General features: G+C 39.4%; 1 protein-coding gene across 3 annotated transcripts in view; it reads right to left on the reverse strand.

The window, feature by feature from the left end:
• Positions 1–365: 365 nt before the first annotated feature.
• Positions 366–25,177, reverse strand: part of RIC1 (RIC1 homolog, RAB6A GEF complex partner 1) — a 96,670-nt gene continuing 71,858 nt past the window's right edge. For 2 of the 3 annotated variants that reach the window (XM_060199310.1, XM_007536075.3), the window contains exons 16-26: positions 20,867–21,027; positions 18,823–18,961; positions 16,845–16,961; positions 15,725–16,453; positions 14,671–14,829; positions 14,449–14,585; positions 11,341–11,627; positions 10,044–10,235; positions 4,714–4,891; positions 4,385–4,573; positions 366–2,971 (exon numbers count right to left, since the gene is read on the reverse strand). In XM_060199310.1, coding sequence (XP_060055293.1) covers positions 2,686–2,971; positions 4,385–4,573; positions 4,714–4,891; positions 10,044–10,235; positions 11,341–11,627; positions 14,449–14,585; positions 14,671–14,829; positions 15,725–16,453; positions 16,845–16,961; positions 18,823–18,961; positions 20,867–21,027 — 2,574 coding nt within the window. In that variant the 3' untranslated portion in view covers positions 366–2,685. The remainder of the gene's footprint in view (positions 2,972–4,384; positions 4,574–4,713; positions 4,892–10,043; positions 10,236–11,340; positions 11,628–14,448; positions 14,586–14,670; positions 14,830–15,724; positions 16,454–16,844; positions 16,962–18,822; positions 18,962–20,866; positions 21,028–25,177) is intronic. The other variant, XM_016193872.2, reaches the window with a different exon arrangement.

Below are 25,177 nucleotides of genomic sequence, written 5' to 3' on the forward strand. Positions count from 1 at the left end.
AGAGAAAGTCATTTTTTCCCCCCAAGACTGCTCTACTCTGGTCTGACTTTGTCCTAGGGAAAGATACCACAGCTTCCCCTGGTGGGGCTGTCCTGCCAGTCTAATTCATTTTTAGCTACTCCCCCCACACACACACATACTAGAGATGATTACTGATATCCCATCCACATAAACACAAAATTTATAATTTTTTCAACTTTCCCAATACATTTGTGAACATTTCCCAATTCATCAACAAGGACTTTCAATTTTCTATTGTTAGGAACTTAGGATGTTGTGTATATTCAAGATAATTGTACATGTAAATACGTTTTAAATAACCGAATTTCCAGTAATTATGTAAGAAAAATCCTACAAAAGTATAATTATGAGTACTTTTGTATCTTTTAATACATGTTAACTTGAGATAAAAGTCCACATAATGGTTTTATTGCCCTTTACCAAGTAAAAAAAATACGTATTACAGAATTAGCAGCAATTTTAAGTACAAGCAAAAGCTGACTCTAACCCCAAAATAACTATTTCTTTTGGTATCAGCAAATAATTTAAATGTCATTTAGTAAACTTCAAATAGATACAGAGAATATTTGAGTTCATTGGTTAAAACTATGGCTTAAAAACAGTTAATGTGAACCAAGCAAGACAAAATAAAAGTATGTTTTTAAAGTTTAGATGGTATAACACATTACCCTAGAGCAACTTTTCTGTTAATTTGCCAGTTTTTCTGCTTTGAAACCACTTGTTTCTATTAGCTGAGAAACAGTTATTTTACTGAGTAACAGATTCACTTATGTTCACAACAACACAACTTATGGTGCTCTACTTTTAACAGTGGCAAGATGAACCCAGCAACACATCAGGATATTTGAAGAGATCACAGCTGTTTACAACAGTAATTATCTTTATTGATTAAATATTCACATCAAATACAAAAGTAATGCTGGTTCTTCCCCTATTTGACTAAAACAGGAGAAGAAATTTAATTTAGTTTCTTGCTGGGCTGCATGTACTCACATGTCAAACTTTTTCTGTCTTAAGATAATCTAACTTTAGTTTACAACAAAAACTTAAATATCAATAGCACCAGAAGGACCAGGTACCGATAACCACACATCCTATCCATTCTGAAGTCTTAGTATGTGAAATTATTGCACTTGTAAAAAGTAAATGATAGGAAATTACCAAACTCCATAATTCAAAATAGTCTGATGAATTTTGAACTAAGCAATTTCAAAATGGTTTTAAGTTTCCTAACAAGAAGCCTGGCTAGGAAAGCTAAGTCTAGCCATTTACTTTCAAATGAAAGGATAGAGGACCAAGTTTCATTTCTAAACTGTAATTGCACTATGAGAAAAGAGGCTGTTTTACATAATGGTACTAATTTGGTCCACATCAAATACAAATTATTATAAAAATAAACAAGTTTGCTTTTGTAAAAATAACATTGCGTTCCTTTGTTCCAACTACACAGTACAAACAAGCTATCTAAGTTAATACTGTTATAAGATAATTAGAAGTAGATTATAGTGGCTATGTTTAGTCTGAAGCAATTACCGAGTATGCAGTTACGTTTTCATAATGTATGAAAACTAAAATTTAAGTCATATCTAAAAATACATAAAAGATTTTAAAAGTTATAATAATGAAGAATGCACAAGATCTTTACATACTGATTTTTAGAAGCCATGATAATATAGGACTCAGTCTATTTACATAAAAGTCCACTTTTATTCAATTTACAAAAGCAATAAATAAAAAACATTAATTTTGCATGATTCCTATTTCATTTCATAATTGATGTGACCAAGTCTGGCTATTTTATGACCAAACCAGTAAACCTGTCTTAAGAAGATGCTCATACTGGAAAGAAGAGCAAGCCCTATTTTTATACCAGTAGTGAGTATCTACAGCCATGCAGAATCCAGCGTAAAACTTTACAAATCATAATAGAAGTTCTACAAATCTGAACAATAATCCCTCTGTGCAAATTTACATAAAAGTATTTACAAAAAAAGTACAAAACAGTTTAGTGGTATCTGAAAGCATGATAAGACTTGTTCAGGTCTCTGCCCACACCGCTGTTGCAGGACTCAAGCTTGCTACATAAAGCATGCACACTGACCCACAGGTGCTCTCACCCACTCAGGGCTGGAATTTAACAGACGAGAGAAGCCAAAAAGCAAGTTTCCATCACACCAGTGAGTATCTAGTCAGGAGGCCCAAGGACACCAAGTATGCCTGATCAAGGGGCCTGACAAAGATGGCATAGGTCCCTAATGGGCTGCAGCAAGCACCTCAGGACTTGCTTTTAAGAAGTAATCTGGACACATGGAACCAGAAAACATTTAAGAAAGGACAAGTAGTGAAAAAGCATCCTCATCTGGAGCAAAATAGTCCCTATGGGTCAAGAGCTACCAACACTTAACAACAAAGCCAAAATATTCTCATGTACATATGTACAGCATTCTTTATTACTTTCCACTCCAGTTAAAAAAATGCCATTGAAAAATTTGCTACCACATTTTTATGGGGTCAAAGATTTCTTAAAGGAAAAAAAAGTTGAGATTGAATAATACTTTACCAGTCTGAGCTGAATTCTCTTAATGGTTAAAATCCTGCCGAAACACAGTGTCCTCAGCCAGATGCTGTTGCCGCTAATACTGCCTGTGGTGATGAACACTGTTGTTAAGATACAGAACAGTCATAAGTTCCGTCCTGAAAAGGTTCCTCCTCTGCTCTGGCTGCGTCCTCTTCTTTGCGGCTGACCATACTATTGCCTCCAACTTCACTCTGGGGGATACTTCCATGGCCTGAGGAGCCCCTGGTCTCCTCTGCCCTGGGGCTTGTCTGTTCAGGAGTCTTACCCACAGTTACTGGCTGGAAGGCTTCAGGCTGTACCTGTTCTTCCGTTATTTCACTGATCTTCTGCAGCTGTGGCTTAATGACGTTTAAAAATGGCTTATATCCAGGGCTAAGTAGAGGGAAAAGGAAAATTAAGGGAAATTAGCACTCATTGGCCACACTTAAAAGGTTCCAAATAGTGTTCAAAATATATCCCTACTGAACACCGGTAAAGGTCAGTAAAAGATGACAGTGTGTATATGGAAGAGTCAGAGGGAAGAAGGAAGAAGGGAAAAAGGCTTTTTTAGGAGCCTTGCTTATTAACTTACAGGGGAGGGAGCTGCACATAAGGCTGAGTCTTAAGTTTCTTAAGGAGGAGCAAAAACTGATATTCTTTATCCGTTATTACAATTTAAAAATCATATTCTACAGTCTAGGGACCAACTGGATTTTAGAAGGGGGGAAGGGTTATTTTTTGTTTTTCAGAGCACTTCTCAGCTCTGGCTAATGGAGCTGGGCTCTGAACCTGGGGAATCTGGTGCCTCAGGCATGAAAAGTCTCTTTGCATAATCAATGATGTCTCCCCTGCCCTTGGGGTTTTAGCTTAAAAAAAAAAAAAAAAAGAACTGGGCTGGGGAGACAGCATAATCGTTGTGCAAAAAGACTGTCTTGCTGAGGCTTCAGAGAGGTCCCAGGCTCTCTCTACAGCAGCACCTTAAACCAGAGCTGAGCAGTGTGCCTATCTGTCTCCTATTAAAATAAATTACATGTATGTGTGTATGTGTATGACATCAGAGAGTATCTCATCCAAAAAAAATTGCCACTTCTGGACAACTAGTTCTGATTAAGGGAAACTTAGCTTAAATTCATACACTAACTGGTGACAAAGACAGGGCAAGAACCCAAGTCAAACTCTTTAACAACTATTAGTCGGGTTTGGTGTTAACTGCCGTGGAGTGTTAAATTCAGACAGATCTTCAAGTTTTGTGTTTTTAAGCAGCCATTTTGAGTAACAAATCTTCAATCTCACCAAATAGTAAATTTCAACTTCCAGGGGCTGGCCAGTGGTGCACTGGGTTAAGTGCACATAGTATAAAGTGCAAGGATCCTAGTTCAAGCCCCAGCACCCCATCTTGCAAGGAATTTGCTTCATAAGTGGCGAAGCAGGTCTTTAGGTGTCTACTTTTCTCTACCTATCTTCCCCTTCTCTCTCAATTTATCTCTGTCCTATCAAAAAAAAAAAAAAAAATCGCAAGAGCAGTGGATCCGTAGTATAGGCACCAAGCCCCAGCAATAATCCTGGAAGCAAAAGAAAAAAAAATTCAACTCCCCAGTCTAATGCAATTTATATCACATTAGTCTTAAATTAATGACAAACATTCACATTAAAAATTAGCCAACACTATCTAGATGGGCATTACTTATCTCAATGGTTGTATACAGAATTGTTAACTAAGTAGCCTAATAAGTGAGCCAGAACTAACCCTTAATATGAACTGATAGCAAGCACCAAAGGGTAGCCTAAAACAACTAGAGGACTTACCAATCTGTGGAGGCCCATCGATCTACTGCATGCAGTCCTGTTTTTATATTCTGTAACATCTCTCCATCTACCTCTGAAGACTGTATAATAACCAAAATCTGGTTGATTATTGAAGATTCTCTAAGAATCAAGCCTATGACAGTGCACCAGTCCAGACACCCTGCCTCCATAAAGATGTGTAGCAAATACCTACACAGAAGCAGAAACAAAAATAATTGATGCTAAGAATTCATAGGACATCACTCATCATTAGGAAAACAGCCTTGTACCCTGTTTATCCAAATATCCAGACTAGGCATTCTGTGCTTTTAAACTATTAAGAAACTCACCGAAGCTGGACCTGGGATTTGTGAGGCCCTTTACTTGCTAACTCCATGGAAATGTGCTCTAGCTCTGACTGAGTTAAACTGAGTGTAGAAAAATTTTCATCCACCATTGTCCAGTCCCCATCCACCATGGAGCTGCTTTCAGTCAAGTCTGTGGCTGACCCAATACTGCATTCATCACCTGGTGAAGAATTGCCAAAAGTTTAAATTAGATTCATGTAATAATAATTTTAAAAGTTTTCCTTTAGTTTTAAAAGTATTTTAGGTAATACATGTGAGGGAGAAAGTTTCACATGAACCTTAAGTGTTTTTTTTTTTTCCCAGAGCACTGCTCAGCTCTGGCTTATGGTGGCATGGGGATTGAACCTGGGACTTTAGAACCTCAGGCATGAGAGTCTCTTTGCATAACCATTACACTATTTACCCTCTGACAAACAGAAGTCTTGAACTGAAAACCACAGATGTACCAGTCCAGTGTTCCACCACTTGAAATATTTCCCAGCTACGGTCTTCCTCTAACTCCTTTAACTTACTATTTCTCCTCAAAAAATTAAAAATTGAACATCAAATCTGCTGCTAAATTTCTCATTATTAGTTATGAATACAGTGTATAAATGTATAAATATCGTGGCCTCAGAGTTTTTGCCTCTCAATCATGAGGTCCCAGATTCAATTCCTGGTATTGTGTGCCAAAGTGATACTCTGGTTCTCTTCACTCTCCCCATCTCAGTAAATAAACTTTTTTTTTTAAATATGTCTTTAGAGAAATACCAGGCACTACATGCATTTGAATAGAAAACTATGCTTGTTACTTAGGAATCCTATCTGCCTCCCAAAAGATCTATATAGAATGTGATTATGTCTTTTTAAGTCCAACTGCTACTTTAAAAGGAACAGAAGATACTGTTCAACTAAACCATGCAGATATAATCACCCAAATCCACACTGTAAGAATGACACACAAAAAGTTATTTTATCTTTGAATTATATTTATTCATTAATGAAAGAACTAGAACATCACTTTGGCACATGCAAAGGTGGGGGTCAAATCTGGGACCCCATGCTTGAGAGTCCAGTGTGCCACCTTTTGGTTTGCAGAAATTTCTTTAGTGAAAGCCATGGATGCCACCTGCAGGGGGGAAGCTTTACAAGTAGTGGAACAGAGCTGCAGATGTCTCTTTCCTTCCCTATCTTGCCATTCCCTTTCAATTTCCATCTCTATCCAAAGTGAATAAAAGAAATAAAATTTTGACAAAGTAACTGGAATTTAAATATTTAATGGATATATATTCAATGTTAAGGAGCTACTGTTAGTTTTTAGAGGGATAATAATGCATGATGATCTAGAGAAATTTTGAGAGCTACATACTGAAGTAGTCACAAAGTATAACATGATTTGAGACTGGCTCATTAATACATGCATGGGAAAAAAGATGAATCAAATTTGCCAAGAGTTACTGATTATTAAAGCTGGTTGACTGGAGAAATGGGTAGAAGAAAAGGCTTCCAGTGTACTACTGCTTCTCACTTAAAAAAATAAGCAACAAAAACAAAGGTACTACATCTTCACACCCATTTGGATGCCAATCTTAAAAAAATGTGTTGAAGGTAGGGGTAGATTGCATAATTGTTATGCAAAGAGACTCTAATGCCTGAGGCTTCAAAGTCCCAGGTTCACTTCCCTGCACCACCATCAGCCAGAGTTGAGCAGTGTTCTGGTTAAAAACAAACAAATAAACAAAATGGGTTGAAAAGCTGTAAGATACTAGAATTCCATCCTGACTTCCCTGGGCAAATGACCTCGCCAACATGTCCTTGAACCTCACTTCTCCAGAGTCCTACCCTACTAGGGAAAGACAGATAGGTTGGAGGTATGAACCTACAGGCCAACATCCATGTCCAGCAGAGAAGCAATTACAGAAACCAGAAATTGCTTCTGCACCCCAAAAAGAACTTTAGTTCATACTCCCAGAGGGTGAAATGTTAGAGGAAGAGGGCTGTGAACCCTAGTTCCACTAGAACCCAGAACTTTTGTGACCAGGAACCTTTGTTCCTTTGGTACTTTTGTACCATCATTAAGCAGGAAAGCACCTGAGGTAGTCAGGTGCTGTTTTCCTTATCTGCAAGGGGAGAAGAAAAAAGAAGGGTACCCAGAAGTTGTGACACATGTAGGTGAGGCTCAGAAGGGAAGTGAAGGCAGGGTATAGAAGTGAAAAAAAGACCATTGTGTCCTTTGGGACTAAATACCTGGGACTGGCAGTGACTATGATTGGTGAAGAAAGGAAGTGAAGGACAACTACAGGATGATTTCACTCATGAGTGAACATAGAGAATTCAAAGACATAGACTTGAAAAATGAAAAAAAAAAGTGTGATCTTGCCCAAGGTTAATCCCTATCTATGACCTTGGGAAAGCCATGGTGGTTACTTTGGAGAGGGGTAGAGACACAGAGCTTTGGTGGTGGGAATGGTATGGAATTATACCCCTTTTATCTTATAAATCACTAATAAAAATATATTTTTAAAATGTGTTAGAATGTAGAGACATTAGAATTCTTGTCAACACTGATGGGGAAGTAAAATGATGCATTTGCTACAATAAACAGTACAGTAAGCTCTCAGAACATTAAAAGAACCCTCCTCACCTCCTATTACAGTTCTCTCACTCACTCCCAAAGATAACCTTAGCAAAGCAAAGACTGCAAAAGCTGAATAAGGGAAAGAGACTGGCATGCTTTAATGATGACTCTTTAGTCACTATCAGGCCACCCCATCAACTGGGGCCCTATTCAGGGAGTCCTCAGATTGCCAAATAGACATGATGGGCCTAGGCCTCAAATAAATCCCTCTCTCCATTGTTACAGGTCATCTCTCTCAGGAACAACAAAAAAAGACCCCTTTGTGGGCCCCCCCATAGGACATTGCCCTCAACTTGAATCAACAATGGTAGAGTATGTTCCATCCTCTGAAGGGAGGATGGACAACATACTCTATGCTACACCTGAGGAAGATGGGTCCTGATATTGGGGCAGCTTGGAATGTAATTACTCATGACCACAGAATGTGAGCTCAGATCTACAGGGATGCATAGGTAACATAGGCTCCTAAGCTGAATATGGGCCCCAGACCAAATCAAATCGATGGAGTTTACAGTCAACAATACTTAATACTCCTTCCTCATATTAGGGAGCAACTCTCTTCCCTGATCCAGCTTTTCTGTCCCTTTTCCAGCCATGACATTACCTCCCCAGACAATAACTTAGATCCACCTGCATATCAGATTTCAGGCTCAGAGAAGAAGAAGAAGAAGGAGAAGGAGGAGGAGGAGAAGAAGAAGAAGAAGAAGAAGAAGAAGAAGAAGAAGAAGAAGAAGAAGAAGAAGAAGAAGAGGAAGAAGAAGAAAAAAAACTAGTATAGCTACAGGCCCTTTGAAATATAACTAAAGTATACCTACTAGCTATCTACAAAATGGAAGACACCCCCCCCAACACTTCATCTGCATCATTCCAGCCTTTAGGTACATGATTGTTCAACAATTTGTTTGGCTTTGTATGTTAACTCTCTTTTCAGCCACCAGGTTCCAGATGCTAGCATGCTGCCCACCAGACTTCCCTGGACAGACAACCCCACCAATGTGTCCTGGGAGCTCCGCCTCCCTAGAGCCCCACCCCAGTAGGGAAAGAGAGAGGCAGACTGGGAGTATGGATTGACCAGTCAACACCCATGTTCAGCGGGGAAGCAATTACAGAGCCAGACCTTCTACCTTCTGCAACCCACAATGACCTTGGGTCCATACTCCCAGAGGGATGGAGAATAGAAAAGCTATTGGGGAGGGGATGGGATATGGAGATCTGGTGGTGGGAATTATGTGGAGTTGTACCCCTCTTATCCTATGGTTTTGTTAATGTTTCCTTTTTTAAACAAATAAAAAAATTAAAGAACATTAAAAGAAAAATAAGCCACATGATTTAACAACTCTACTTCTGATGTCCCCAAAATAAATGAGAGCTGGGTCTTCAGACAGCTATCCTATATATTCACTGCAGTAAAAGATGGGAGAGAATCCCAAGTATCTACCAATGAATGAATGGATAGGCAAATCGTGGTGTGTACATACAACAGAATATTAACTTGGCTTCAAATGGAAAGAAGAGGGCTCACTTCTACAGTGTTCTCTCCCTGCCCTCTCCTTCTGTGCCATCTCTGTCTCTAAAAGTTATATATGATGTGAAATATGGATGAGCTTGAGGACATTATACTTTGTGATAAATGAAATAAGCCATTCACACAGAAATACTCTGATTCTATTTATATTAAATAATCAATGTAGCCAAATTCATAAAGATAGAAAATATAACAGCCAATTGCCGGTGACTGGGGGATGAAATGCTTTTTAATTGGCAAGGAGTGTTAGTTTTGCAAGATGAAGAGAGTGGCTGTCAGAGCACAATAATGTAAATGTTGAATATCAACAACGCTCACACTACAAAATTACACATTTAAAATGATATGGTAAAGTGGTTCTATGTGTTCTGCAACAATAAATCAAAGCAGCTTTCAGCTTCATTTATTAATGATGGGCAACTGAAAAGTAAACATGGAACAAATGCCTATTAAGAAAATTGCATATGCTCCTATGTAAATTTAAACAAAAAGCACTCTAAATCTTTATCATTTACCTATTATTATAGAACTGAGATTGGCACACTTTCTGGGGGGTGGGGAGGTAAGAACCAGATAGTAGTTATTTTAGACTTTGAAGAGTGAAAGTCAAAATCAAGAATATTATGGGGGAGCTTATGAGAAAAAATTTCTACAAAATGAATTAAAATTATGATAATTGAATACAAGTTTTTATAATATAGATCTGTGAGAAGAATGGATTATATATGGAGTGATGGGATAGCATTTTACTTGAAGCTCAAAGAGAAGCATTTCTGAATCATCCAACTAATATGCAAAAGGTTCACAAGTGCTGATTTGTACCTACTTTACATATCTAAAATAATCAAGCAACTTGGCAAAGGTAATGTGCCCTTGCTTTAGTAATTTCCACATATCAAGCAGGTACTAATACCTAATCCTTAAGAACACATCTTTAGTGGTCCGGGAGGTGGCACAGTGATAAAGCTTTGGACTCTCAAGCATGAGGTCCTGAGTTCGATCTCTGGCACATGTGCCAGAGTGATGTCTGGTTCTCTCTCTACTCCTATCTTTCTCATAAATAAATAAAATCTTTAAAAAAAAAACACATATTTAAAGAAAAGAGCTGAAGAACTACAGCACACAAGCTTTTTCTACTATGGGAACTGAGGAGTTAGTATTTAAGTTTACCTTTATTAGATAAAGGTGACAGGAAGGCATCTTGCATTTGTGGTCCATGGGATGAGGCCGTGTCGATTTCATGATGGGTGGGGCCAATGTTGCTGAGCCAGCTCTGACTTCGTTGGACATTAGAGATGCCAGCATCTATCTCAAGGTTTAAAAAAGGGTCAGCTGATTGGGACTTTAATAGCTGCTCTCCCACTGCAAAGTAGGTTCAAAAACAAAAAGAAAAAAATGCACACTGCAACTTCTAATTCAGTCCTTTTAGCTTCTCTTTCACCCCCACATATATCACAGCACTAAAATTAAAAACCAATTTTTATCCTATGCTGTACTACCTACCTAAAAACCAGGGATATCAGATTGTAAACAATGTTACACAGTGCCACTTATCTGGTATCATAACAATCATTAGAACTAGGCAAAAGTTTATTCTGTTCATCTTTTCAAGGGATTTTTCTTTGGTTCTCAAGATATATAGCTCCTAAATTACCATAGTAATCCTGTTTTGATTTTCGCAAGTAATAAGTGGAACAGCTTTTTTCTTTCTTTTTTTTTTTTTTCCAAGAGAGGCACCAGAGAATGCCCAAATTCTATACCACTGCTAAACAGCCTTCCTGGCCTAATTTTTTCATTCTTAATGTTAAAGAGGGAGGGAAATAGAGAAGGAAATATAGGAAGAGAACCACAGCACTGCCCCACCATCAATGGAGCTGGTGGGCTCCCCTGGTATAGCCATGGTGCTCCCGTGTGATTCCGGGACTTTAATCCAGGATTTCATTTCTGGGAAGTTATGGCTCCCCTGGGTGAACTATCTCCCAGGTCTCTCAAAAGACCTGAACGAAAGCACTTTACCTTTTCATTCTTTCACCAAAAAACAGAATTTCACTTTGTCTTCTACTTTAGAAGATGGTCTAAGATTTATACATCTTTATTATTTTTTCTAGAATGAGTCCTATCAAGTAAGTGTTATTGTAGCTAATTTAACTAACCATTCTAAAGATTCCTTACAGTAAGTTAAATGTAGTTTTTACAGTCAGCCAATTCTCAACACAGTGCTAACCTAATGTCAGGATGGTTTGACTTTTTAAGTTAAAACCTCAAAACCGCAAGAATTAGAGATATTCATCTACTTTATTTATATTCTTGGTCAAATGCTGTATGTTTCAGCTGATGTACAAAAAGTTGATTTTTATCCACCTGAGTTTAGAATGAACATTCCTTGAATATCAACTAACAGGAAAATCTCTAAATACTTGGAGCAAAATATAGTTCTCCTTGTACAAGTGACACAAAGTGACATCACCTGGTCGGTATTTTCCATTCTTGAAAGGAGAACTGATACAAGAGGCTGGGATGATGGGAAATGGCCACAGGAAGTCTTTATGAAGTCTCTTTAGCGCTATTACAAAGTTGTCTACCCGGGCAGCTCGGTTACGTTCCTTGCACAGCCAACTAATTAGTTCAAAACCAAGCTGAGCAGCAAAACAGCCAAGATCTTTCAGCCGAACTTCTTCCAAGAGGCGCCGAGCATGTCTCCAGAGCATCATGTCAATATACATGTTTTCAGCACAGTCGCTATCTTTGCTCCACCTGTAAGTGGGAACACAAGACAGCTACAAAACAATCTATTTTGAAGGCTTCACATACTTTCATGCACAGACTGACAATGCTGACAAGAAATTAAAGATTTAATTCTGATGGAAGAAGACTGAAATATTGGGATTTTTTTCCCCCTCAGAGCACTACTCAGCTTTGGCTTATGATGATGCTGAGACCTGAACCTGGTACCTTTAGACCTTGAAAGTCTTTTTGCATAGCCATTATGCTCTCTCTACAGTCTAATATTGGGATTTCTTATCTGAGTGAAACCATGATCTACTGAGTAGTGATTCGAACAGTAAACTCTTAGAACATATGTACACAGGCATCCTTCACTTATGCTGCTCCATGGCTACTGTGGCTTCTGAAGTTAAAGTCTGGGTAAACCTGCATCAAGCAACTCTGTTCGCACCATTTTTCCCATAAGCATATGCTCCTTGTGTCTCAGTGTCACATTTACGGCATGGCATGTACATCATTTAAGACATAATGCTACTTTACATTTAGTAGATTACAGTACAAATATAACTTTCTAAAAAATTTTTTTAAAGATTTTTAAAAATTATTATTATTGGATAGAGACAGAGAGAAATTGAGAGGTGAGGGGGAAACAGAGAGACACCTGCAGCCCTGCTCCATTGCTCATGAAGCTTTCCCCCTGCAGGTGGGGACCAGGGGCTTGAACCTGCAACCTTGCACACCACGATGTGTGGGCTTAACCAGGTGCACCACCACTTGGCCCCAATATTTATTTATTTATTTATTCCCTTTTGCTGCCCTTGTTTTACTGTTGTAGTTATTGATGTCGTTGTTGGATAGGACAGAGAGAAATGGAGAGAGGAGCGGAAGACAGAGGGGGGGCGGAGAGAAAGATAGACACTTACAGACTTGCTTCACCACTTGTGAAGTAACTCCCCTACAGGTTGGGAGCTGGGGGCTCAAACCGGATCCTTACGCCGGTCCTTGTGCTTTGCGCCACAAGCGCTTAACCTGCTGCACTACCACCCAACTCCCACAGATATAACTTTTACATGAACTAGGAAACCAAAAAAAAAAACAAAAAAACTGTGTGCTGTCGTATGCTTTACATTGGTTTGTTCTAGCCCTCCCCCGCCAAGAGAATTGGATCAGTCCAATTAATTTCGCGGGCCTGCTTGGCCCCGCCCCAAGGAACCCCGAGAGAGGGTTCCTGAGTTCCTGAGTTCGAGAGTGCCAGAGTTGGAGGGTTCCTGAGTTCCAGAGTAAGAGAGAGAGTGCTTGTGCCGCCGCAAAGAGACAGCAGAGTTCTGTTTGGTGATTAGTTTGTCTTAGTTTATGAATCGTTGTTCCTGAATAAAGAAATACAGCTTCCCTGCCCAGCCGTTGTCTCCGCGTCTCTGTTACCCGCTGTGAAGCTAAACCGCCCGGCAAGAGCCTTCCCGAATTTTAACAACAGTGTGCCTTGCTTTACTGCAATATTTAATTTAGGTACTCTAGGCCTAAAACTAAAACATGGCTAAGGTATGCTTGTACAGACAAGGAAAAAAAAAAAGCCAAACCATCAGAATGAGTAGTGATTGGTTGAAGGAAAGAAAAGGAGTAAATGAACGTGGTGTTTGAAAGGAGAAAAGGAAATTAGATTAAAGAAACTTAAGAACAGAAAAACAAAGTGAAATGAAATATTTTAATGTGAGATATAGACTCAAAATAAAACCAGTTGAAAAGCAGTGGTAACTGGTCTCTTCTATGAGTTGATGTGGTATAACTGATTTGGTAAAAGTAAAAATTGGAGCAGAACTAACAGGACTCAGATCTTGGCTGTCACTGCTTACATGAACATAACCAAGTTTATTCTTCTAGGGCTTTTTCTCCCCCTGTACAATAGTAGTATCTGCCCTTAGAGTTAAAACAGTACTGAGTAGACAGTGAGTACTTAGCATGTTTTAGCCAGCATGTGTGTGTTGGGAGCAGGAGGTTAATATTAATGGTATGTTATAAAGCAAATAATATGAAAAATATTCAATATGCTTTCACCATGTTCCATATTTTTCAGTAAGAATACAAGTGAAATGTGAAATTATTATGTAAGAAAAAAATGAAGGGCCAAGAACATGTAACAACACAGGAAGTATTATTACAGGAACTTAGAAGCCAGAGAAGATTCTAACTATTTTATAATAGCATACATAATGCATTCACAGTTATGTCTCAGAAGGTAATAATACATCTACAGGTGAGGCAGATTTCAGTCTACAGGATGTACTTCCACTTGCCTGTCTTCTGCTTAATGATTACATAACTAATCATAACAGCATATACATGATGCATACAGTTTTTTCTCTTTCTGTCAAAAGGTATACTTGGAAAGAAAGGTTGAAATTTATGAATTAAAGAAAGCTTAATTTATGAATTAAAGACAGATTTATCTTCCTCTTTATTCAGATCTTCTGATATCAGAGATAACTTAGTTGTATCAGAAACAGGTAGACCAAGATTTACTCTAGTACAAAGAGGGTCAGGGAGATAGCATAATGGTTATGCAAAAAGACTTCTGTGTCTGAAGCTCCCAGGTCCCTAGCATCATCATAAACAAGATCTGATAAAAAAACAAAACAAACAAAAAAGTAAATTATACAAATTAGGAAAAAAAAAAACTTTGGAGGAAGAAAAATGGAAAGCTATTTGTGTGGTCTCTCATGGTTTGCTGGGAATTAAAGAACTGCAATTCAAATGGTTGTTTTTCCATAACGCCCACATTTATAAATGCCCTAAAGTGCAAAGTGTTACAAAATGCCCTGAAAGCAACAAAGGCTTGATTTTTTTTTTTTTTTACCTCTTTCCAGAAGGACCAGATGGCATACTTAATGTTTTCTGTAAACTGAATTTACTAGCAGGAACATTTTCAGCTGACTGGGATAAACTGATGCTTCTATTCCTGAAGAATTCAAATCCACCACTTGAACCGGGTTCCTATGATTACACATTACATGCAGTATAGTTAGAGAAAGGCCCCATGTAGGCAGTCTAGATAAGTTGTACAATTTTTGCAACTAACCTGAGTTGTAGGTGTGGATGGAGGTGTCTCCGATTCTCCAGAGCCAATGGCTTTTAGAAATCGAATCATATGTCGACAGAGGTCCCACTTCCCTTGTTCCAAGGCAGTGTTGAAAAGAAGAGTGGCATGTTGCCGACTTACTGCTGGGACTTCCATATTCTACAAAAACAATCAAGACAGGCATTCCTCTCACATGCAAATGATTTGGGAAGGCATGAGTTATTTCCACATTCCTCTAAATGCAGTGAAGGAATATGCTCACGACAACACTGCAGGGATTAGTTCAAGAGCAAAATGAAAAAAATGAAATTAAAAAAATAACATACAAGGGCAGGAAAGATAGCATAGTATTTATACAAAAACCTTTCATGCCTGAGACTCTGAAGTCTCAGGTTCAATCCTCCACACCATCATAAGCCAGAGCTGAACAGTGCTCTGGTAAAAAGAAAAAAAATAACACAAGGAAAATATTCTACTTGGTATAATTTTAAGCTGTGATTTATGGAATTCCCACTACATGCTTAATAGTGTACACAAACCTTGTGTACGTTACTTCATTTCTTCTTGTGACTCTGCAAAGTATCACTCCTACTTTACAAATAAGAAACTAAAGTAACTTGAAGCTCAGCAGAGAAAAAAAAAAAGAGGAATATAAATCCCTAAGTTTGCATAACTTCAAAAGAGCTCAGCTCTATCTCCTATGAAAGAATTTTTGGAGTATGTGAATATATATATCCTTTTGCTTTGGGCCCTAATTTTTTTTTTAATATTTATTTATTTAGTCCTTTTGTTGTCCTTGTTGTTTTATTGTTGTTGATGTCGCTCTTGGATAGGACAGAAAGAAATGGAGAGGAGGGGAAGACAGAGAGAGGGAAGAGAAAGACAGACACCTGCAGACCTGCTTCACCGCCTGTGAAGCGACTCCCCTGTAGGTGGGGAGCCCGGGGCTCGAACTGGGATCCTTACTCCGGTCCTTGCACTTTGCACCACCTGTGCTTAACCCGCTGCACTACCGCCCAACTCCCTAATTCTATCTTTATAAGAACAAAGTTACCTGTAAAATAATTAGGTAAGAGGCAGCTGTGTCCAAATCCTGAGCCATCAAACATTCCTCAAACAAGTCCTTGGGATTTCCAACAGCTGCAAAAAGGTAATTCCACAGGGCATATTCAGTTTTCCTGGCACAATGAACAACTGTCTGCAGGAAAAGGGGGAATTCGGTGATAAATTTTGCCACAGTGGGAAGCAGAGGGTCGGGAATGGGCTCCCGTGAGGTAGCTTCTTCTTCCAGCACTTCGTGAAGCATGAGCTCCAGAACGTGAGGGAAGTAAGGTAATGAAGCACAGGACTGTGCTAGGAGCAAGGCTTGCTCCCCAAGGTTCCGGACCAGCAGCTGGCGTAGAATGTGATGGAGGTAGATCTGAGAGGTTCTCTCAACAACACAGAAAGGGAAGAGCACCTCTAGCTGTTCCCTAGTACTGTTTCGAGTATACAGAGAATCATAGAGTAAAGTGTCATTGACAGCACCAAGGACTAAAGCATCTTCAAACAGAACAGCCAGGGGGTAGATGTTGATATGGAAAGGCAGCATGATCCTCTGTGACAAGAAAGAATGGGGCTTGCGGTGATCCCTCGGGAAAAGTGGGAGCCAAACTTTCATCCCTGCACCACCACAACTTAGCCAGAGGGCCTCCAGAAGGTGACGTTTTTCTTTATTTGCTCGACATGTAGTCCAGACATTTTCAACAGACTGTGCTAGTATAACAGGAGGGCAGAATGGTAGCTGGAAAGAAAAGGCAAGGGGAAAAAAAAAAAAAAGAGACATTTTTTTTCTTATTAAACTGGCAGGCCCTTAAGTTTCAAGGCATTAGGTTTCTAAATCTACTCAGAAGTAATGGTATGCCCCACTTTCAAACTATTGTGTATTTATTTAAGTCAAATCAAAACCAACCTCAGCCCTCAACTTCACCAACATACAGAAACTGTAAACAATGTCTGACTGGTAACATCTGGAACATAAAAAAATCTGTCAACATTATGGCACCCTTTTCTTTACCTTTCACTGATGACCTCATACCCAGAGGTTAGCAACTAATTTTAGCTGAGTTGCCATTTTTAATTTTTTTTATTCTTTATACCTTATTAATGTTCTACATGACTTGCATTTTACTCACAAGTTTCCTTTGGTTAGGGTTACTGTCCTTCTCCCGGATCTGGGGGCCTGATCTGTCCCTCTGAATCATGATAAGCTGTCCTGCAAGATTTAGCATAATACTCTCTGCATCACGAGCCTGAAAGAAAAATAAGTTGGATTCATACCAATTTTAGATATATCGTTAGCACTTTCCCCTTAATGCATAAGCTTTACAGGTTAAACTACCAACATTATGTGTGCTATGTATGACCATTCTGCAATGCTCTGTGTTAGCACAAGGAACTTTCTAGAAAAGAAGCTTAACATACTAAAATTATAAACAAACTTAAAATTGATTGGAAAGTTAAATTTTCCTAAAGGAACTGTACTATGTGTGAAACCTGGCTCTGCCAAACAAACAACATACCAAAAAATATTTATTCAGAACACATAAGAAATAGCAAATGACTTTGGAGGTATTAAGTGGAAAAATGGAATTTATTTTTATTTCGCCACCAGGGTTGTTGCTGGGGCTTGATGCCTGTACCATGACTCCATTGCTGCTGGTGGCAAAAAGAGTAGGGAGAGAGAAAAAAAAAAAAGTGTGTGTGTGTGTGTGTGTGTGTGTGTGTGTGTGTGTGTGTGTGTGTGAGACAGACAGAGAGGGAGAGGGAGAGGGAGAAACACAGACAGTAACAAAGCTCCCTTCAATGCAGGAACTATTCTTTTTTCCTGGCATAACTCATAACTAACTAATCATGAAGTTCTCTGTATTTTATGCTCATTCTACTTTTGCACTGTCCAGTTTAGGGTCACTAACACCATTCAATTGAATCATTTCAATACTCTTCTAGCTGTCCCCCCACCTTACTCCCTTTTGCTTTACTCTAGTTCAGTTTCCTTATAGTTAAATGTTAGAAAGTTTATAGGGCTGGCAAAATAGCTCACCTGGATAGTGCATCTGACTTTGCCACGTGCACAATCCAGGTTTCACTCAGGCCCCACCTCACTAGAGGATAACAACCAAAGAAAAAGAAATTTTTTATTTGATAGTAAAACAAAGACAAAACTAAAGTCAACATTATCAATTAGACTCATATCTTCTCTCATATTCTATGTTCTAGTTATTCTAAAATTCTCCCAGTTCCCTGAGTACATCATGTTCTCTCTTATCTATGGGCCTTTGCACTATTTCCTTTGCTTGAAATCTCCTCTCTTAAACACTACTTGTTCTCTAAATTAGTTAATTAATTCTTAGAGAAGCAGATGGGGAGAGTGAAAGAGACTAAGCACCAAAACTTCTTCCAATGTGGTGGGGGCCAGGCTTGAATCTGGGTCTCGTACATGGCAAAGAAGTACACTGTATAAGTGAGTTATTTTGCCAACCCAAAACTATTTGTTCTTTGGGTTTCACTGTAAATGATGCTGGTGAAGGAAGACAGCATTATGGTTATGCAAAAGGCTTTCATGCCTGAGACTCTGAACTCCCAGGTTCAATCCCCAGCACCACCATAAGCACCACCCAGGTTCAATAACCAGCACCATAACCATAACCACTCCCAGGTTCAATCACCATAACCATAACCACTCCCAGGTTCAATCACCATAACCATAATCACTCCCAGGTTCAATCACCATAACCATAATCACTCCCAGGTTCAATCACTATAACCATAACCACTCCCAGGTTCAATCACCATAACCACAACCACTCCCAGGTTCAATCCCCAGCACCACCATAAGCACCACCATAATCACAGTAGTGCTCTGATTAGGAAAAAAAAAAAAAAAAAAAAAAAGGCACAGAAATCTCCTGTTTGCTCAGACTTAAAGTAACTTTTACTATTTTTGGTATACATATCACAATCACATTTATAGAAACCATGTTTCTTTATTTGCCACTATTACTCAAAGTCCTCATATAAGGGACATTTTAGTCATTTAGTATTTATTACTAAACAAACATATTCCTGATATTAAATGAAAGTGAAAAAGAAGCTCTGGTAATAGAATAGTACCTGTTGTGGCATTTTCAAGGTGATTCCATTCTCTGTACTCACGGATGTCAGTGTGACTGAGACTACCAGAAAAGGGTGAGGAATGTAGCGTGACATGGAAACTTCCTGAAGAACCTGAACACCAGCAGTCGTGTTTGGACTGTAATAAAAGAAAAAGAAAAAAAAAATTCCACATCTCATTAATAATGTGCCTTCTACCTACTGAAGTTCACTTCCAGAAATTTCTTCTTCCCAAAGAATAAAGCCAAGCAGCAAACAGAACATTAAAGTGTTCAAACATCATGTATGGAAATGAAAAGCAAAGAGGAGGCTGAACAGTGGCACACCTGGTTTAATACACATAGTACTAAGTGCAAGGACCTGCACAAGAATCCAGGTTCAAACCACAGGTTCTTCTACCTTCAGGGAGGGATGCTTCACAAGCAGTGAAGCAGGTTTGGCAGTTGTCTTTTTTTTTTTTTTTTGCCTCCAGGGTTATTGCTGGGGCTTAGTGCCTGCACTGTGAATCCACTGCTCCCAGAGGCTATTTTTTCCTTTTTTGTTGCCCTTGTTATTTAACATTGTTGTTGTTATTGCTGTCATCATCATTGTTGGATAGGACAGAGAGAAATCGAGAAAGAAGGGGAAGACAGAGAGGGGGAAAGATAGACACCTGAAGACCTGCTTCACTGCTTGTGACACAACCCCCCTGCAGGTAGGGAGCCAAGGGGCTTGAACTGGGATCCTTAAGCAGTCCTTGTGCTTTACGCCATGTGCACTTAACCTGCTGTGCTACTGCCCGGCCCCCATGATGTTTCTCTTTCTATCTTCTCCCCTCTCAATTTCTCTGTGCTATCCAATAAAATGGAAAAAATGACCACCATGAACAGTAGATTTGTAGTGCTAGCACCGAGCCCCAATGATAACCCTGGAGGCAAAAAGGGAAATTAAAAGGAATATATATATGTAATATATATAAGGAATATATTAATATAAATATATATGTATATATATTTAAATCTGAGGACATGGGAGATAGTAAAATGATTATGCAAGAGCACTTTGATTCCTGAGGCTTCAAAGTGCTACGTTCTATCCCCCACACGACCATAACTAGAACAAAGCATAGCTCTAGTTTAAAAAAAAAATAAGTTCAATTTTTGGGTTGGCAAATAGCTCACTTGGATAGTGCATGGCTTTGCCATGTGCATAACCCAAGTTTGAGCCCAGACCCCACTACATTGAAGGAAGCTTTGGTGCTGTGGTTTCTTTCACTCTCTTTGCCTCTATCTTAAAAAAAAAAAAAGGCTAGTTGGTGGCACACCCAGTAGAGTACATACAATACTATATGCAAGGGCCAGAGTTCCAATCCCCAGTCACCATCTGTAGGGTTCTGGGAAGTATCACGAATGGCAACACAGTGCTGCAGGTATCTCTCTTTCTCTCTTCTCACCACCCTCCCCCATCCCCTGCCGTCAACTTCGTCTCTATTAAAAACATAATGCCACCAAGAATGGTGGACTTGTCATCCAGCATGAACCCCACTGATAACCCTGGTGTCAATAAAAACAAAAATCTGAGAAAAATCAAAGTTGAGAGGTTAGTTTAAGTGCTGTAAGCCAAATGCCAAGATTATAAACGAGGCACTGCAGCAAAACAACTGCCAATCTTTCCTGCTCAAGACTAACTGCAGGCACCTAATTCCGTAGCAATATGAGTCTGGACAACATTCCTTGCCTTGAAGCTGTGGAGGCTCTTCAGATTTCTTCAAGTATGTGGAACACTATTACTATAAGCAATCACTTATTTCCAAGGTTGTGGAGGAAAAAAAATTAATCTCTAGATATTATTTCTAATTAATCTAATAAGATTACAGAAGTTAGTGGAGGCTCTTTTATTTACCTAGATGGCAAAAAATAACTAGTTTGTGCATCACTAATTACAATTCCTTGTTTTAACTCCTAAAATAAAGGAAGTTAAATATAAAAAGAGGACAGCTTTTGAGGAAATGAAAACTAAGAGGAAATAAATGGGCAAAAACCTCTGTCTAATGTTATATACTTACCCATCAGATTTCCTTTCGATACTGTAAAGGCATATTGAACAGTCTGCTCTAAATACTATTACCATGTCCCGGAAGACACTAAGCAGTAATGTTTCTGCTTGTGCTTTGGTGACATGAGCAAAGGCATTGTCCAGATTGGATGTTCGTAAGTAAATTCTGAGCTGAAAAATAAATACATAAATAATGTAAAAACAAGAAACTTTCTGTGAAACAATGAATAGTACTTACTGATTTCTGCTTGTCAGAGCTCCTAAAGTCTTCTAACTTCTTAACTGATATTATTAAGAGCATCTTCTTACTCTAACACTTTTTAAAATCATTCTTGACAGTGAAAAATTAGAAGCATTTCCCCTCAGAGCAATACTAGACAGGGCTGCCCAATATCACTATTACTATTCAACACAGTGTTGAATAGTTCTTGCAACAACAATCAGGCAAGAGCCAGAAATTAAAGGAATACAGATTGAAGAGAGTTAAACTATTTGTAGATGATATGATGATATACATAGAAAAACCTAAAGAGTGGTCCAGAAGGTGGTGCAGTGGCTAAGGGGACTAGACTCTCAAGCATGAGGTTCTGAGTTCAATCCCTGGCAGAACATGTATGAGAGTGATGTCTGGTTCTTTCTCTCTCTCCTACCCCTCTCATTAATAAATAAATAAAATCTTTAAAAGAAAAAAAACCCCTAAAGAATCCAGCAGGAAACTTGGAATATATCAGGCAATATATAAGGTGTCAGGCTACAAAATTAACTTACAAAAGTCTGTGGCATTCAAAAAAAAAAGATCATTCCTGACATAGAGCACTTAATACCCCTGCAAATTCCTAAGTGACATAGGCATTTTTTTTTTGTCCTTCTAAGGCAAAGATGGAGGTTAGTGACCAGAAAGACCAAACTGTGAATTTTGGCATCTTCAACCCCACTGATTACCTGACCCTTTCTCTAGAGAGAAGAGGAATGGTTTATAACTGATCAAATCTAGCTGATTATTTAAAAATAGAATAGCATAGAATTCAGAATTTGGAGGGCTTCCAGGTGGTCAAACACATTCACTGGTAAAATGACAAATGCCAACACCATAGGGTCAGAAGGTTCTGTCCTCTGGACCTTCCAGACCTCACACTCTATAATCTCTTCATCTGACTGTTCTTTTATCATACCCTTTAATAAACTGGTAAACCTAAATATTCCCTAAGTTATACATGCCAAATCACCGGTGAGTGCAAACACGTGTGGCTCATGGACAGCGAGGAGCCTAAGGAGAGATTGAGCAGCTGGTAACAGCCTGGCAGTTTACCAGTTGAGGCACCAACTCCAGTCTGTTTTACCAACAAACAGACTGCTGAAAGGAGGAGAGGACTCCCCTAAGACTCACCAAATGCAACTGTGAGTCTCCATTGCTACTGCCCTTAGAGGTTGGGGGAGGCTTTGTGCTGACATCGGGGGACAGAGAACTGACCAGGATACTCAGAAGAAGAGCTACACCTCAGTAGCCTAGCAGTGGGGCTGTATAGTGGGAGCCTTTCCACACTGTTCTCCTGATGAAAACATGGTGAATAATTGCCTCAGAACCCACAGAATTAACCCAGACTTAAAGACACCAAGACACATCATATTTAGAATGAAAAGGAATATGGATAAAGAAAGGATCCTGAAGGCTGCAAGCGAAAAGCAAAAGTCTACAAAGTTTTCCTACAAAGGAAAACCCATAGGATTAGCATCAGATTTCTCCACAGACATTACAGGCCAGAAAAGAATGGCAAGATATCTATCGTGTTGGGAGCAGCATTCAAGGTAAACCTCTTGTAGGGCCCCCAAGAAGGAGGATAGCCGGGAGGGATGACATGGGTACCCCATGACATTTGGCTGCGCTCTGCAGACCTCCATGCTCTTGTTTGTGCCTCGGCTAGCTGATGTGGACTTGGTGGCATGTAACCACTTGCTGGGAAATTGTGCAGTCACATCTGCCATGTTGTTCCCTCGGGCTATTGCTAGTTCCCACGAGAGTTGGGACAGTCTCAAAGCGCCTGTTCCACCATGTTATGCCCTCAGGGCATTGTCTATTTCCCCGCCATAGCTGAAGTGCTTTGGTTACTCCTCCCCCTTCCCATTCTCGCGAAAGCTACTCCAATAAAAGCCCTTCTTCTTCCACACCTCTCTCTCTTGCCAGCGCTTCACTTCGGTGTTCAGACGCAGGAAAGGTTACTGCTCCTGCGTGAGGCGGCCATTTTCGCTACCTCCACGTGGCCCAACCTTCTTCTCTAGCACCCAACTCTGAGGTGCCAGCGCAAATAAAGATTTGTGTTTCCTCTTCGCTCTGGACCTCCTCTCTCTCTCCTCTGCCGCACACAACAACAACCACACCCGTTTTTCTGTTATGCTTAGTTGATCATATTCCTGGAACTAGCTACATATAGGACAACAGTAATGGCAACATAGCAACTGTTGAAAAACAAGTTTTGCAAGTAAATCATTAGAGGAGGAGAGCAAATGCCAGTAATCGCTTGATCTTTACAATAGCCAATTGATCTTTATTGTAATCGATAGATCTTTAACTAACTGCCAGTAAATCATGATATCTTGTGTAACCTTGTATTGTGTAGAACTGCTTGCCTTCTGTATAAATCTTGGAGACTCAGAAATAAAGTTACTGTGCCTTTGGCACTGGTCCTCCCTACCCCATTGTCAGCTCTCATGCCTTCTCTCAGGAACCTGACGGAGGTTACTGCCAGCTGGGCTGGACCAAGTCGTGACAATCAAGTGCTCAATAAGAAAGACTTTCAACCAATACTACTGTATCCTGCTAGACTGTCATTCAGACTAGATAGAGGAATAAAAACCTTCTCAGACACACACGTGTTGGGTCAAGGGGTATCTTATATGACTGAGCACTTAACCTTAGGCTCTGACACTTTCTCTAGTTAATGTGAACACTGAGTTAAACTGCACTGCAGGTCACCCAGATAGTGATTTGTGTGGAGAAAACCCTTTGCTTACTTGAGGACTAAAGTGGATTGCTCTCTAAATTAAAGAAAACAAAGGAGAGAAATAGTCGGGGAAACTGGGTTTTTCTTTTTAAATGAAGTACTTTTAAGAAATTAACTTTATTTACTGGATAGAGACAACCAGAAATTGATAGGAAGGGGAAGATAGAGAGACAAGAGAGACAATTGTATCCCTGCTTCACCATTTGTGAAGCTTTTCTCTGCAGGTGCAGACTGAGGGTTCGAACCCGGGTCCTTGTACATTGTAACGTGTGCTCAACCAGGTGTGCCACCACCTGGCCCCCTGGTTTCTTTTTACATAAAGGAAAAAAGTGATAAAATATTTTTAACAAGCTGCATTTTGTGGTCATTTGTATTTCTTCTTTTGTATCTGATAATTTTTACCACCCTCAGTGGACCGTCTTTCTCTCTCCAGTATTAGAAAGAGAAGATGAGAGAGAAGACACCATATAGTATCACTCATGATACTTCTACTGTACATAGTACTTCCATGTGGTGCTGGGGGTTTGAACCCAGGTCCTCACACATGATAAAATGTGTACTGTAAGAGGTGAACTATCTCCCAGTTGCAAGGCAAGTTGTTTTTAGCTTCTAACTTTTTAAAGTTTAGATTAGTTAAAAAAAAAAAAAAAAAACTAATCTGAATGGGGCCTGAGTGGTAGCTCACCAAGTAGAGTGCGCACATTACCATGTACAAGGGCCCAGGTTCAATCCCCTGGTACCCACCTGCAGGAGAGAAGCTTCATAAGAGATGAAGCAAGGTGTCACTCCCCTCTTTTTCACCACTGCTGCTGGGAACAGTGTAGTCACATGAGGTACCAAGCCCCCTCACAAAAAGAGCTAATCTGAGCATTAATAACAAGTGAATAATAATTTAGACAAGGATATAATCTAATTCTATAAAGATGAAATGATCAAAACTATGAACATATTATTATGAGATATCCCTTTTAGAGCAGCATACTTAGACTTGATGTAAGGAGGCCAACAGCGTCTCAAAAAATATAGATATCAGTCAATCCATAAATCTGAGAGTGGGCATCTTTATTTATTTATTTATTTATTATTTTTTTTTTTATTAAAGAAAGGATTAATTAACAAAACCATAGGGTAGGAGGGGTACAACTCCACACAATTCCCACCGCCCAATCTCCATATCCCACACCCTCCCCCGATAGCTTTCCCATTCTCTATCCCTCTGGGAGCATGGACCCAGGGTCGTTGAGGGTTGCAGAAGGTAGAAGGTCTAGCTTCTGTAATTGCTTCCTCGCTGAACATGGGCGTTGACTGGTCGGTCCATACTC

The sequence above is a fragment of the Erinaceus europaeus genome, chromosome 10, assembly GCF_950295315.1.
Source record: "Erinaceus europaeus chromosome 10, mEriEur2.1, whole genome shotgun sequence".
NCBI classification, from domain to species: Eukaryota; Metazoa; Chordata; class Mammalia; order Eulipotyphla; family Erinaceidae; genus Erinaceus; species Erinaceus europaeus.